The sequence below is a fragment of the Lepeophtheirus salmonis genome, chromosome 4 (genome assembly GCF_016086655.4).
Source record: "Lepeophtheirus salmonis chromosome 4, UVic_Lsal_1.4, whole genome shotgun sequence".
In the NCBI taxonomy this organism is placed as follows: domain Eukaryota; kingdom Metazoa; phylum Arthropoda; class Copepoda; order Siphonostomatoida; family Caligidae; genus Lepeophtheirus; species Lepeophtheirus salmonis.
The window spans coordinates 48,490,122-48,505,971 of record NC_052134.2 but is presented as its reverse complement, the minus strand read 5'-3'; the positions used below and the strand labels follow the sequence as shown (position 1 = coordinate 48,505,971).

At 31.0% G+C, this 15,850-nt stretch overlaps 1 protein-coding gene across 1 annotated transcript in view; it reads right to left on the bottom strand.

Annotated features, from left to right (window-relative positions):
- Positions 1 to 5,849: 5,849 nt before the first annotated feature.
- Positions 5,850 to 15,850, bottom strand: part of LOC121116102 (tetratricopeptide repeat protein 21B) — a 29,979-nt gene continuing 19,978 nt past the window's right edge. Inside the window, exons 10-15 of the mRNA XM_040710318.2 lie at positions 13,679 to 13,885; positions 9,739 to 9,993; positions 8,124 to 8,301; positions 7,922 to 8,052; positions 7,497 to 7,855; positions 5,850 to 6,288 (exon numbers count right to left, since the gene is read on the bottom strand). Coding sequence (XP_040566252.1) covers positions 5,966 to 6,288; positions 7,497 to 7,855; positions 7,922 to 8,052; positions 8,124 to 8,301; positions 9,739 to 9,993; positions 13,679 to 13,885 — 1,453 coding nt within the window. The 3' untranslated portion in view covers positions 5,850 to 5,965. The remainder of the gene's footprint in view (positions 6,289 to 7,496; positions 7,856 to 7,921; positions 8,053 to 8,123; positions 8,302 to 9,738; positions 9,994 to 13,678; positions 13,886 to 15,850) is intronic.

Sequence of the window (15,850 nt, the reverse complement as noted above, 5' to 3'; positions counted from 1 at the left end):
ACATATACATTTATTCATGCAATCCAATTTTATTATCCCGTCACTAAAGAAGGGATTTTTAGTAACAACAAACTAAGTTTAGCGATTAAAAAAGGAAGAATGTTTGATGCGCGTGCTCCTTCTTTTTTTTTTTGTTCATTATTTAATAGGTCGTGGGAGTGTCAACCTCTCCCTCTGAAAGAAGAATTATCGCCTATCTTTGGTGTAAATTGATTTAAAAAGGCATAATAAAATTAATTCATATGAATTTAAATCTAAATATAATTTTTTCCCTGCACTAATTCTATTTTAATTGTAAAAGTTTCTCATCTTTATTGCAGTAATTTATTTCCTCCCCTTAAATCATATAACAGGTAACTGATATTAATGATGGTCTTAAATTTAAATTTTTACGGCTTGAGGGCTTGACAAAGGGTTCTTTTGTAGACCTTAAGGCCAATATGTTTCTTAACTAGCCGTTTCTTGGTCTTTCTACCGTCGTTGAACTCCCTGGAGAGGCCGCTGACGGTGACCTTGCCTCTCTGGTCCTCCACACACGGCAGCACCCATTTCGTCTGACCTTCGAGGCCTTGATTTACACTTTGGGATCACCTCAGCAGTCCTTTTGGGTACCACGCTGTAAACATTGGTGCGGCAGCAGTTCAGAACCTTGGCAATTTCAGTGGGAGTTTTTCCCCACGCGGAAAGTTCCAAAATGTCGACTTGACGTCTGTCCATATTATCGGCTGTTGCTTCATTGTTGCTATTTAGATTTGCTGGAGATTTCTTTATAACTAGTTAAGACCCTTGCCTCGAAGTATAGACCAGTTTCTACTCAATAAAATCACGAATATGTGCATGGCGTAAAATTTAAAGGAGTCTTCAGTTTTGGACGCAAACACCTGTATTAAGCAAACACTAAAAAAATAAATGGTCGACAAACAAACAGACATTACTTTTATTAATAAAGATATACACAACATTCATACTATGGATAGTGAAATACACAAATACATAATACATATTGTAACTTGTATAAGCAAAGTTGCAACTCAGGATTGAGATAAATAATTTTAAATGTAGCTTATAATGTTGCAGAAAATATAAATAAAAAATATTCCTTCTCAATCCTCCAATTCCGACGGCACGGTTCTGATCCATCATGGTCGAGGAAGTTTGAATTCCCCTACTTGACAAACTTTACACGACTTTTCACACATATCTCGTATGTACGATGTTGTATTACAACGTCTAGTCCAATGAGGGCAATCCTTGTTACTATCCAAACAGGACTCTATGTAAATATTATGAAGAGAATAAGAAGAATTTGAATGTTACAAATAATCAATTAATGAATAAATAACACAATTGAAAAAAATAAAAATTATTGCAAGTTCCATATTAAATTCTAAAGGTGGAGTAGCCCATCTTGTGCGTGTACACCAAAGGAAATATATGTAGAACTAGCACGTCGTTAACTTTATTATATCACACAACCTTTCTTCCAAAAAGAAACAGAAAAAGGGCCCGAAATCATCTGGTACTTTTCCAATTAGTCAATCATACCAACTGCCATTTATATCTAATGAACTCCCAGACTATTTCATCGCCATTTTTAAAATGAAATGCGTATGATTAAAATCTATAGTGTATTTGTTCTATACCGTATTATAATATTGTTCAGTAATATTTTATTAAAATGGTAGTTTTACAATTGTATTTGTGTCTGATTGCCAAAATTTCTTCATAGAAATAATAAAATGGCCAATAACTATGTTAAATAAAAGACGAAGGATCAACCTTGATCAACAGTTTTCTGTTCCTTCTAGAAACAGTGCAATATTATATAATACATTATGACTTTGTTTATTTGTCAAAAAGAATAAATTATGAAATAGCCATGACGTATCAAGCGTGAGGAGGGAATCGACAGCTCACAACAAAATACAAGTGGTATTTTGATGTCAGCTGAATGAAAGATATAGATATAAGTAGATATTTTTTGAATTCTAATAATTTTTTATAATCCAATTTTTACATGATAGCAGACGCATTAGTAGTTGCACAGATGTTCTGTCTTCAAATGATATTCTGGCTCAGTTGTACTTGATATGCTGATTAGGAATCTATAACTTTTTTTCTTCCTGTAGCATATATGGTTTTCAAATCAACTTTTGAGTGAAAAAGAGTATGCCATTTACAGGAAAAGTAATTTATTTGTTTCTCAATTTCAAGTTAATTTCAAATGAATGTGCTTATATTTTAAATGAGATTAAATGCTCAACAAATAGTCAAAAATCTGATTTGATACGAAAAAATAATGGAAGATTTGTTATCGGCGCGTCAAGTGCTTAATACTCGAATTCAATATGGAATTTAAAATATTTTAGAAAAAGTATGATTTTGTGGACTCATCCATTCTTACCTTCTAAAGTCCTGCCTCCACAGTATGCAGCCATTAATTTTTTAATGTCTAATTCTGACATGCCCCGTAGTTGACCAAGCTCCTGATTCTCATCATTTATTGGAGTAATTGTGGTTCGTTCATCGTGTCCATTACTATATCAGATTATTTAATTAATTTATATCTTGTATAAATAATATTACGTACGAAGTTCTGCTGTAATGCATAATCGATCCATAATCATACGCATAGCCGTAAGTCTCGAATGAGTATCCATTATAGCAATTTGCAATATCCATTGATGATTGAGTATTGCAAATAGGTATGACAGAAAAATCCCCCTTCTTTTTGGATTTATAAAAATTCAAAATTCCACCAGGCATTACATTTTCCGAATGTATACGGATATATTCATCTCGATCATATCTGTTATGCTCATGATCGAATCCCAAAGCGTGCAATAGTTCATGTACAATGACACCATAATACTTGAACAATAAATGTTAGCAAATAAATACATATATTAATACAAAATTTATGTTTACCAGACACTCAGGAAATTTCAAATGTACGAAATTTTCTCTTTGGGTACTATATCCAATGGTTGTAGCGCATCCGTATGTAGGTTTATCAGTAATAATATTGAGATAAGTCTTTTGTTTTGATTGTTGGACGAATTTAACACATGAATTTGATTCAATATGTTGCATTGCTCTTTTTATTGTAATAGTGTAATAGCTAAGTGTAATAGCTATCTTGTACGGTACAGTGGAGTTTGGCCATCGTGATCCTATTCCAGACATAATGTTTCGTGATTCCACATGCTCATTCGGATCTCTTGCTCCACATTGGATTAAAGCATGTCCTGATTATATACATATATGACAAAATGAATTTCGTAGATTAATTTGAAATATCGAATTTTACCTTTGGATATGAGTTGAAATAGAACAAGGATGTATATCAAGATCATCTTACTGATCGACCTTTCCATCATCTTATTTTATAGAAACAATTTCCAATTTTTTAAATAGATTAACTTTACAACTTTTGAGCTGTATAAACATCTGGTTTTGATAATTCAAACATTTTGTTTTTACTTAGTATTATATATATATATGATGATTCAAAAAAGGAACAAACAATTGTTAATTGTAAAACAACACGGTGTTCCCTTGATTGTGTCTCACAGCTTTTCTCCAAAAAGAAACATGGAAAAGGCAATAAATGTAGTCAATTCCTTCCAACTATCAAATTATTCTTTATTAATAATCGTTAGGAATTTTGTGACAGATTAACAAGGGATGATTAAAATTCAACCAATGAATGTTGATAATACTGAAAAGTGTTGGGAAAAACAGATGTAAATACTTATTCAAAATGTTCAAAACGGCATCATACTGCTTGATACAAGTCTGTTTGCCATCTACAGTGACTTCAATGATACATCTTTTAATATAACATCTTGGACTTTAATAATCATTTCCAGAGAGGTTACTTAAATAGGACGGCCTGATTCTTGTGGAACATTACCAAAACGCAACTCAATAAACTACTTGTGAATCATTTTAAGTCTACCCTCTTTCATTTTTTTTTTTTTCAACAGTTCGAACTTGTCCTTAAGACCAACATATCAATCTTTGATTTTCTTCACTTCTTGCTAAGATGGAAGAATATTAATACAAAAAAATCATGAATAATAGCTAGAGCGTAGAAATAATAAGTTTTAGCCACATTTACTTTAAACTTCAGCTATCTTGTCTTTAAAAAAAGGTTATGTTGAGCAGTTGAAATGATATAATTACTAATTACGTCATTTTACCTGTCGTAGTTACAATAAAATACCGATAAGTACAGGCCCTAGGACTGACAAATTTTGTCAGGAACGGACTGATAGAATTGCAGTCTTTTTTTATAGACCGATCCATTACTGGAAGCGAGCAGATTAGCTGATTTTTGGCTAGATCTGACTGATTTTTCAATTGCATAGCTTGAAAAAATATTATTTAGTTGATAGCTGGAAGACTTAGCTGATCTTTGCGATATTTTAGCCGACTGTTTGCCAATTTTTAGAAATGTCTGAAAAAAAAATTGTAGTTTCGAAGTTGGGAGTGGTAAATTTATTTCCTTATAGGAGGCTAATGCATGTATGTTTCATGTATAGACTATGCAGTAGCCCCCTCACAAAATTGTGAAATATTTATATCTAACGCATGTATTCCACTCTATTTTTTGCACACATATCGAATATGAGTAGGTTCAACTTCTTACAAAAAAATGGTGAAATCCATTTTGGAGCTTAGCGTGGGCACTATTTTTATATTTTGCAATATTGTCTTCATAGTCTTTTTTTGCACATATGCCATTTTTTATTATATGAGTTGAAGCTTGTACTTTTGAATGTATATTAAGGCAAAAAAAAAAAAAAAAGTTTGAAGGTTGTTTGTGAAGGAGGCCAAACTTTGAGGCACTCCCAAACGGGTACTCGCGCCTCTCCAGGTCTGACATTTTACACATGTTATTTCTATAATAGGATATACATAATTACCAAAAATTGTAAAAATTGGTGATGGCAGGAGGGTTTGTACACTTCACATGGATTGCCCATCTTCAAGAAAAAAAGAATATCTATAATATTTTAGGAAAATTAAAAATTCTTTTCAGATTGCAGTTAGAAATCAATTTTCACTTGTCATATTTTTTTTTAAAGCTATAGTATAACAAAAATTTGATAGAGGTACAGAATATAACCAGCCTAGTGATAGAACGTTTAAAAAAAAATCCCAATACTAGTAAAAATTCCCGATGCCGATTTCTTTAATATTTAAATAATACCTTTTTGCTATCCGGGGCGGCCACAGGATATATAGGGGGCTTGTTCTTTGGAATTTAAAAAAAAATAATGTCAAATATACAATTTGATGTTGAAATTGTATTCAGAAATTCACAACTAATCACAAAGAATTATTTTTTTTTTCAAAAACCCATAGCTATTCTTTGAAAATTTCAAAAAACTCATAACTATTCTTAGAAAATATCCAAAATCCACTGCAATTTACATAAATTAAATTTTTTGAGAAAAAATTCTAAATCTAAATTCTAAAATCCACAACTATTGACAAAAAAAATAAAACTTTTCGGGAAAAAGTTTTAAATATTAATTTTTTGTAAAAAAATTCAAAAATCCCCAGCTGGTCCGAAAAAAAATAATTTTTTTGAAAAAAAAAATTGAAAATTAAATTTCTAATATAAAATTGTTTGAAAAACAAATTCAAATATTAAATTTTTAGTTGAAAAATTTTCAAAAATATATAGTTATTCATAGAAAACATAAAAAAAATCTTAATTTGGGGGAGGTTATTTTTTCTTCACTTGGAAAAGTAATAAATAATTAAATAAGAAATCGGAATTGCAAATTAAATATTCTTATCCCAAGGCCGATTCTAAAAAAACACAAACCCGATTCTCCAATTCTTGATTGCGATTAAAAGTCACAAATCAATAATCTTATTTTATTTTTAAGATCAAAATAATATAATTATATTTACAAATAATTACGTACGTTAATACAAAATGAATTAATTATCTCTTTAAACTGTCTCTCGATTTCTCTAATATTTCTTTTTTAACTTTGGGATAATTAGGAAACTTGGAAAGGATTTCATGACTGATATCAATGGCGTCCGTATATCTCTTGGCTTTCATATAGTTAAATGCTAATTTATAGCCTATCACTGGATTGGACTTATTGCTAAATCGCCATGCTTGTTCATAGTTTTGAGAGGCATCTTTATAAGATGATTCCTTTTCCATGATATACCCCATATATTCATAGGCTTTGGTGGAGGACTTGTTATGGAGAAAGACTTTCCGTATCAGCTCAGTTGCCATATCGTATTTACCACCTAAATAAATTTGATAATATTTACAGAATACATAATTAATAGTGATGTAAGTCGTGTGTATTTTGAAGCTGTCCCACTTTATTTGGAATTGGTAATCTAAAGAATAGCTTTGTTTTTCCTCAACTGTTATTATTTAATTATTGTCTAACTCCAGAGTATCAGTGGCATCACTAGACCCCCTCCAAAAAATTTTAATATCTTATATATATTTATATGTCTATTTTTGGCGTTAACACATACAGCATCCAAAATGGCCAAAAAGATCAGTTTGAAATTTAGTGAGTAGACTTATAACATAACCCAGCATGTTCCTATGATATTTTTTTTAGGTCTCCGAGGTCATTCAGAGCCTGTTTTTGACCAAAATAATACCTCCTTTTAATTTCTATAACTCTCTCTCCTTCTCTTCTCCCTCTGTATTTTTCTTCATCCCTCTCTCAGACTCTTTTCTTTTCTTTACCCTCATTCTTTGTTTCTATTCTCCTATATTCAACACTGGAATTCTGGTAGTATATATATATATTTATTTATTTATATAAGTAAAATAAATGTCAATAATTTTCGAGGCAAAGCCCCCAAATGATGAAAGTTAGCAACGCCCTACTACATTAAATGACATTCAAAACCTAAACAAAATAAAAGATAGAGAGTAAGCCTGAAGATTTTTGCAGAGTTGTAATTGTTTTTTTTTGTCGTAATAGAATTGTGGATTGTCATCGGATAAATTCTTGAATATGTCCTTATTTATTTATTTCTTGCTCTCCTACCTTATAACAGCTGGTTGTAGCTGATATAATGTAACGTCATGAGAGCTAAGCTGCACCGCTTCAAAACATAATTCAAAATCTCAGGGTTACCCTTATAATTTTTGTTTTTTTAACATGCCCAAAATATCCAGGATTTGCATCACTTATAATTATTGTATGCAAAAAAATGCTCTGTAATTGAAACGCACACTCTTTTCCCTCTCCTTCTTTTTTTTACCAAGTAAGGGCTATTTTTTTACTACAATAAATCTATTTAATGATGATCAATCCTTCAAAACAATATAATAATTGTAATGATTAATTGTTCTTTTGTTTGGAGGCGTATTTTTTTTCTTTTGATAGAAAAATAGCCTTCAGTTGGTCAAAAAAAAGATAGGGGAAAAAAAGAGTCCACTTTTCAGGTGTTGAGTATTCCTTACTTTATGAGATTGATAATAATACCTTGAATGTAAATATCGGCCAATAGTATCCAACACCTTTCTAAATATTCTGCATCCTCAAAATTCCAAGAATGTTTGGCCACACGTTTCAGCTGATTTCTTGCTTTTGGAGTTTGCTTGAGAAGTTGATAAGCAGTGGCCATACCAAGGATGGCCCCAACATTCTCTCGATTTTCTTGTGCACTGGAGGCTGAGGCAATGTTCATAAAATCCTGAAGAGATTTTTCAATATTTGCTTTGTTTTTCGTTGCCAATTGCAACATTCCTTGTAGAAGTTGATAGCTCATCATTTGTTGACCAAGACGAGGCTTCAATTCTTTGAGTAATTTCTCTGCTGTGTTAAGAGCAGTTTCTTCAGAGCTACATTGACGGGAAAAAAATCATTTAATTAGCAATATATATTTACGTATTTGAATACAAAAAAACCTCGAGTCTCCAGATGTAACTGTTCCATTCGATTCAAAGACTTCACCTCCCAACATTTGATTATCTGGATTGAGGCAAATTTCGATCATGTTATAGACAGCTCTTTGATCCCACTCCGTGTCTTGACGTGCCTATTGAGGAATTAAATATATGCTTTAATCAGCTCAATCCCTGCTAATAAACGAACAAACTATTTTCTCACTTTATTAAAGAGTTTTAGCGCATTGTACGTGTTGCCCGAGTACCATTCATACATGGCACGACAAAAGCTCAACCCAGGAGGATCAATACGGCTAGCTCCAGCTGCATACTCCTCACTCTTGGCTAAATATTCAGGTACTTCTTCTAAGCATCCAGTTCTTCGCATCACTTCGACTAATCTAAAGAATTACAGAGAAAAATTTAGATACGCACAATCTGCATACATAAATCCTAGACTTGTAAATTATAAGCATATACTCTCCTGTATTTTGTTTCTGGTTGGTAACCTAAAAAAATTGTTTTTCTTTTTTCTAAAGCTGTTATCATTATTATTTAAACCTTGATAAGAGAACATCTTAGTGAATTGTAATCAATCACTAGTACGTTTGTTCATGTACAGTGATGAAAATCCAGGATAGAATGGGCATCTCAAAAAAGAAAAAGAAACCAAAAACCTTCATGTTTACACTGATAATTTGAAGCATGTTTCGGAGAAGAGAAAGAATATTGCTCATGACGTTTCAGTAGATCAGCTAGAATGAGCTGTGAAAAGAGAGGACGGAGAAAAGGATCTAAACAAGGGCATTTGCTCGAAATACTGCGATGGCGATATTCAATTCTAATCAAAGTTCAACACGGACATACAATTATATCTCCGCAATAAATCCTTAATGTTAAACTCTGTCTTTTATAAGCACACGCGAATGTTCAATCATGCTTTGAATATAATTGAATCTATTTAGGAAAGGATGCTCACGACTCAGGAGTGAAATAATAATATGTCAACTGCTAAGGAGAAGAAAATTCCTTCTTCAGATTTTCATGTTACCAATTCCAAAACAATGGGTCATATAAAAATCCACCAGATTTTTATCACTCCTCGTGTATTATGAAGTTAATCAGTTGCATCTTTTAGCTATCCCTTTTTTGTAGTTGGCAACCTGAAGAGTCATTTTATTTTTCCTCAGCTGCTATTATTTAATTCCTGAGGATTAAACTACCTTTTCTACGGCATACAAGCTGTCATTGATGTATATGAAACCGGATTGCACATTTGTGTGTGCACATACACGACGTAGAGAAGCCCTGAAGATTTTTTTAAATGTTCATTTTATTGCTAAGATTGAGTTGCACTGATTAAGTATATAGTATTAAAATTACTCCATCTAACCTAGGAATCTTCTATGAAGTCCATATACATGTAGTATATTTCTTTCTCTAGGAATAACCGGGTCGCGAACCTACGCACGTTGAGTTCAAGAGAATAGTTTCTCTCGAGCTCATTGTCCATTAGCTACGTTGATTCCACGGATTTGTTGGCGGAGTTTTATAATTGCAAGCTCTTGCTGGACTCAGAGGGGATCAAAGTCGGAGTAATTCTTGTCTCCCTGTTTATTTCCCTCTCCGCCTCTCTTTTATTCAAGTTGTCAGGGTTACCATGTTGATTTTCTTTTCTTTTTTCTTTATATGCCCAAAATGCAACCGATTGGCATCACTGCTTATGAATAACACTGAAGATTTGTTAGTGAGTTAAGATAAGGATGCTAAGGACAGCTAAGATATTGGCTGTGCTTATAATTTACAACTCTAAACACCTCATTTAGTGCAAAACGTACCGAGAGAGTGCAACCCAGTAATCGGGTCGTTTATCTAACAACTGTTTGAAATGAAAGGTAGCAGTTTCATAGTCATTCTTCCTAAATGCCAAATCTGCCATCATTACAGTCGCCTCTTCGTTGTCGCCATCTTTTTTTAGAAGAGTCATACATGTGTATTGACATTGATCCAACTCATCTGTTGTCAAATAAAGTCTCGCCAGTGCACAGAGTGCAGTTTCATCTTCAGGGTAATATTGAAGTGCTTCTTTGTATCTGAAAAAAATAAATGGAATATGATCAGACTCAAACAAATTATTATCCACAAAGGGGGTCCCCCTTCTAATTATCTGTAGTAATGAACAAATAAGTAAAAATGCTACCATTTTGCTTTACCTTGTAAATTCCAATATAAAACAGACAACTTAAATAGGGCTCTCTAGTATCAGGCAATTGGTGCACGACTCACACATTTCCAATAGTGGCCTAGTGTTGAGCTTCGGTCAGAAAATCTTAAGCCCGTCTGAGATCATTATGATTTTGAGTGGAATTAACTAATTCGTTCCTTTGAAGAAGTTTGTTCCGAAATTATCTAAATGAAAAATCGGTCTAGAATGGTCTTACAAAAAAATTGGTCTCATTTAAAATTCAGTCTAGGTAGGTTCTATAAATGAATAATTGTTGATGACGTCAGTGGTGTTTGAAAATTGTGAAAATCAACCTTCAATGACACCATATCATTAGAGCATTAGTCTGCTCATTTTTTCGCTTGTATAAGTGTATTTGAATTTGACAACTTTTTATGATTTCAATTAAATTCAATATATTGCAAGTTCAAGTGTTTGTTGTCACAATTTGTGGAAACCCTACATTATATGCAATAGCTTATAATAATCCAAATGATTGGTTTAATTAAAATAGGTGAGTCAAGAAATTTTTATTTGTCTTTTGATGTGCCTTGGGCATAAAAAGTTTGGGAACCACTGTCTTAGGGGAAATGTATTTACAAAGTTTTGTGCATTATCATCCAGTTAAGCCTCATAATTAGCTTGAGCTTGAACAAATCAAAAAACCAAGCCCCACCCCACAAAAATATATTCCTACAGACATTGAGAAACTTTATCTTGATGTTTATTCAATGTTTTTTTTATGTTGACGCACAACAGATATAAATGCAATACTACATAAGAATTTAAAATACATTCTTTGAATTTTTGTAAAGGAAATTTAATTTCAAATTCTTATGTCCTTGTTATTTATGAAAAATGGGGAAACTTTAATTAATGTCCATTGAATGACTAATATTTTATGTATTTTAATTTTATCCACTGTTTGACAATCATTTAATTTGATCGTTTCTATGATTATAATCTTAATTGATCGATTTGCGAATTGAATTAGTAGTTTAATATACAAATTATCAAATATGCATAATGATCACAACTTTTTCAGACATTTATTAGATGTTTATATGTGATATATCCATGCCTTCATAAGTCGTTTTCATTCCAATGCAAAATCACGTTGTCATTGACAATTAAATCATTTTTATCCTTTTGGGGAGTTGAATGGCGATGTTTGGCGGAAGCTTGTGTGAAGAAGTTAAAATATTTAGTAAAGAAAACTATGAATGGAAATAAGATAGATCAGTCAAAAATCAATCTTGGAATTTTAGAAATGAGAAATACTCCGAGAATAGAAGATGGATTGAGTCTAACTAAAATCGTCTTCGGTCGTAGTACTAGATCTATTATACCTATGCTACCTGAATTCCATCAAAAGAGAAGCCAAGAACTTTGTAAGGTTCTAACCCCAATTTAAAAAAAAAGGAGATGGGAAGAAGTTATCGGTATTGAAGATCGGTGAATCGGTTCGGATACAAGATTATATAACCAAAAGATGGACCCATCTAGGTACAATTGAAACAGAGGAATCTCAAAGGCGATATCTCATACGAATGAAAAATGGTAGTCTTGGGCATCGTAATAGGAGATTCATCCGTTTGGATTCAACAGAAGGGAACAAGCGGATTTCATTTCATATAACTTAGATTTATATTTTGTAATCATTCTCCTGGGGGGAAAAGGGGATGTTATATATATTCATAGCTATAGGTTTGGTGACCTATGTATAAATATTCCGTGTGTATTTTGTGTATAATAATATATTAATATGAGAGTCATTCTATATTCTCCGCGTGTAGAATAAAGTATATATATAAACTCCATATCCTCATATATCTCATATCCACGTATAGCATATATGTAAATTAGGGTGGGCTGTTTTTCATTTTTTTTTTGCGAATTTCGATTACGTGTAGTTCAAAAAAGTTGTGATACAGTATGAAAACAACCTATGCAAAATTTCATTTTTCTACGATACCATCTTTAAGTAGCACATCAAGTTCAAAATTTGAAAGGAGACTAAAGTTATTGGAGTAAAAAATTATAAGCGTTTTTTAGCTTTATTTTGACAAAAAATTTAACATACTTAAATTTATGCGATTTAGATGGTTCCAAACAGTTTTCTGGCTGATAAGCAGATCATCAAATTTTCCTATCTTATTTCTCTTTTTTCTTCTATTTGACTATTTTAGAAAAAAACAACAACTTTCAATACACTTTTTATAGTTTAAAAAAAATTATTTAATGCAAAATAACTAAACATGTCTTTTTACTATCGATATTCACAAAGTAAAGACCTTTTTGCTTTTTTCAAACTTTGAATTAGACGTGCGACCTAAAGATATATGTAATTTTCATATCATATCAAAACTTTTCCGTACAAACCGTAATCGAAATTCGAAAAAATGTTGAAAATCTAAACGCTCTAATGTAAATCTACAGATTTCCGCTGTTAAATTCAATTGTAAGATATAGAAAATATTGAAACCTGACAGTCTGTAGCTCGTTGTTTAAAAAAATGGGTCATTCTAAAAATAATTTTCACAAAGCCCTCTATGTGAGTAACATACACCTATATACACCTATATTCTATAATGAATGAAATTATCATTCATAGAGTTGTATAATTTTGGCCCAATAAGTTACTTTGTTAATTTCTAAATTTGTAAAGCAAAGTTTGTCTGAATATATCACTAGCTGCGCTGTATATAATGCTCCATGATGTATATCATAAATATACTTTGATCTCAAAAATAAAATATTAATTAAATATTGCAGGCATGTGTATATACAGCGGTGTCCGTAGGGGGTAAAAATTATGATTTTCCCCCAAAAAAACTTGATATTTGAAATGTATTTCCTGAAATTTAATTTTTTGTGAATAGTTGGGGATTTTTCAATTTTTTAGCACAAAATTTAATTTTTTATGAATAGCTGTGGACTTTTCAAATTTTTCCTCGCATTGCTATAGACAAAAAATTTAATTTTTTGTACATAGCACTATAATTTTGAATTTTTTTATGTACAAAATTTGAATTTTTTTCGTGTTAATTAAATTTTTTGTGAGTAACTATGGATTTTTCAAATTTCTTCGGAATAATTTACTATTCGGATATATTTTCCAAAAATCTAATATTTAAAATTTCATTTACAACTTTTTTTTAAATTATTTAAAAAAAAAATTTATTTTATTTTTAATAGTTATGGATTTAAAAATTTTTTTTTTTCAAAAAATTAAATTTTCTAACTATGAATTTTTGAAATTTTTTAAACAATTTTTTTTTTTTTCTTGTTAATAGCTGTTTCCAAAAAATTGCAAAACCCATGTTCTTCCCCCGCTCCCGCCCCTCCCCCAAAAAAAACAAATATATATAACACCATAAATAATAATTATTAAAGAAACTACTAGCTATTAACTGATTTAGGGATCTTTTTTTTGTACCTGATATTTTTGGAGCAAAGGTTGCAAGATGCAACAAGTGCGGCTACTGTTATCCAATCTAAAAATCTATGTTTTTCTTTTTCTATGATAAAAAAACAGCAGAACCCGTACTAACCTTTGAATGGCCGTATCAAATTCTCGAGAAGAGATGGAATACTCGGCCATGCGATGACAAATATCAGCAACCATTTGCCTTTGTTCTTGAATAGAGTCAGGCCTTTCAACTTGAACACGTTTGAGCATCTTGGTTCGGATTTCTTTGGCGTTCATTAATGCTTTTGTAGCTGCCTCCATGTTTCCATTGGGGTGTCGTTGTCTTTCCCTGATATTAAATAATAATACGTATTATTAGGTGATGTTGATTGGGTTTATAACGCATTGTTTTTTTTTTTTAAATTATTATTAATATCATTTTTTATTTGCTTTATGAAGGGAAGTCCCCATAACACTTTCAGGGGTTTAATGAGCTTGAGTGGGATTATTTCTGGTGATGGGACGATTAATCAGGATCGTGAATCGGTATGAGGAACTTGATGTTTAATTTCCGACTTCGATTCATATGTACATATTATATATTTTGCTGGTATTTATCTATTTATTACTTTTTTAAGTTCTGAATAAAAACAGCACTCCAAAATAAATAATTATTGCTTTTTTTTCTAAAATTTTATATTAGAAATTTAATTTAATTTTTCAAGGTTTTTTTCAGAAAATGTAATTTTCTTTGAATAACTATGTATTTTTGAAATTTTTCTCCTAAAAATGTAATATTTGAATTTTTTCTTTAAAAAAGTTATATATCAGAAATTTAATCCTTGAAATTTTTTGACAACAACAGGAGATTTTTGAAATTTTTTTTCCAAAAATTATATTTTTTCTAGTGATGGGACGATTAACCGGGATCGGGAATGGAGATCAGGACAATAATGTTTAATTTGCGATTCTTACGTATTATTATATATTACTGGTATTGAACTATTTATTACTTTCTAAGTTAAGTTATAAAAAAAATGTTCATCTTGGAGATACACGTTTGGATTAATAAAATACTTCCCATCAACTTAGGCATTTGAAGATGTTAAAACGTTTTATCAACTATTACAAGAAGCATGTCGTGAAGTCGGAGGATCTGGAATAGTTTATTTTATTTTATTATTTACGTAATGATAAGCAATGCCAAGAAATTTAGGTCTTTAAATAGGAAATTAATTTTAAACTATAACGTTTATTTATGTCTGCATATATTACGCAAATTTCCTGTTTGTATTTATCTATTTAAATAAAGACCTTCCAGTGGAGAAAAAAAAATAAAAATTAGGAAATATATTTGTTTGGATACAAAAAGTGAATATGTGCATTTATGACTTGAGTCTTATAATTTTATGAAATGTAATACAAAAATAATTTATGATAAAAATTGCTCAAAACTGAGAATAAACAAATGAAACACAGAGACTAAACTTGAGTAAACGTTTTCTAAAGAGAGTATGTTCACCAATTGTTATTTTTGTGGAGTAAGTTTTGTAAATTTAATGTACATATGTTGTCATAGAGGACAGCAGGTGGCTCATGGACAACGCACTTGGGAAAAGTAATTCTCTTGAATACAACTCCTATCTAGTACCTTAATATGATAAATATGCTAGTCTAAGTTCTGATACAGATAGTAAAAACCCACTAGGATGCCTATTGGCATTCCAAGGTCGTTCAGCAACAGAAAATGCCTTGTTTGGCCGAGTTTTCTTGGGACCAGTGTTTACAGGCACTAGGACAAAATTAAAGTAAGTGTTAAGGCTCTTGGACTGCGTATGTTCGCGCCCAAGTCATTCCTAGAGAATAAATATACTGTATATGTATGTAATTTACAAAAAAGATTGCTTATACTTAATCAGTACAACTTCACCTGGTGGAATAATTGCCTACCTTTATTTAATGTAAATAATATTTACATTAAATAAATAGAATTATAATTTTATCAATTATAATTCTTAGAAATTTATAGCAAAATTGTATTTTTTAAAGTATTATTTAAGATAGTAAAGACTCAGGATCTGAAATTTTGACTTGAATCATGTCAGAATCAGCATTTTGATATTCCTATCACTAATTTTTTCCAATCAACCTGTGAAAAATTAAAATACGAAATTGTTTTTGAGCCAATCTTTTGAAAATATCAAAAGTAGTGTCACATTTAGTAAAATAACTCACAAACTAACGAACAAATTGTAATGAAATTTTGACAGCTGTTTTTTGACAGTGTCTTTTCAGCCCATGTGTTATGTACATC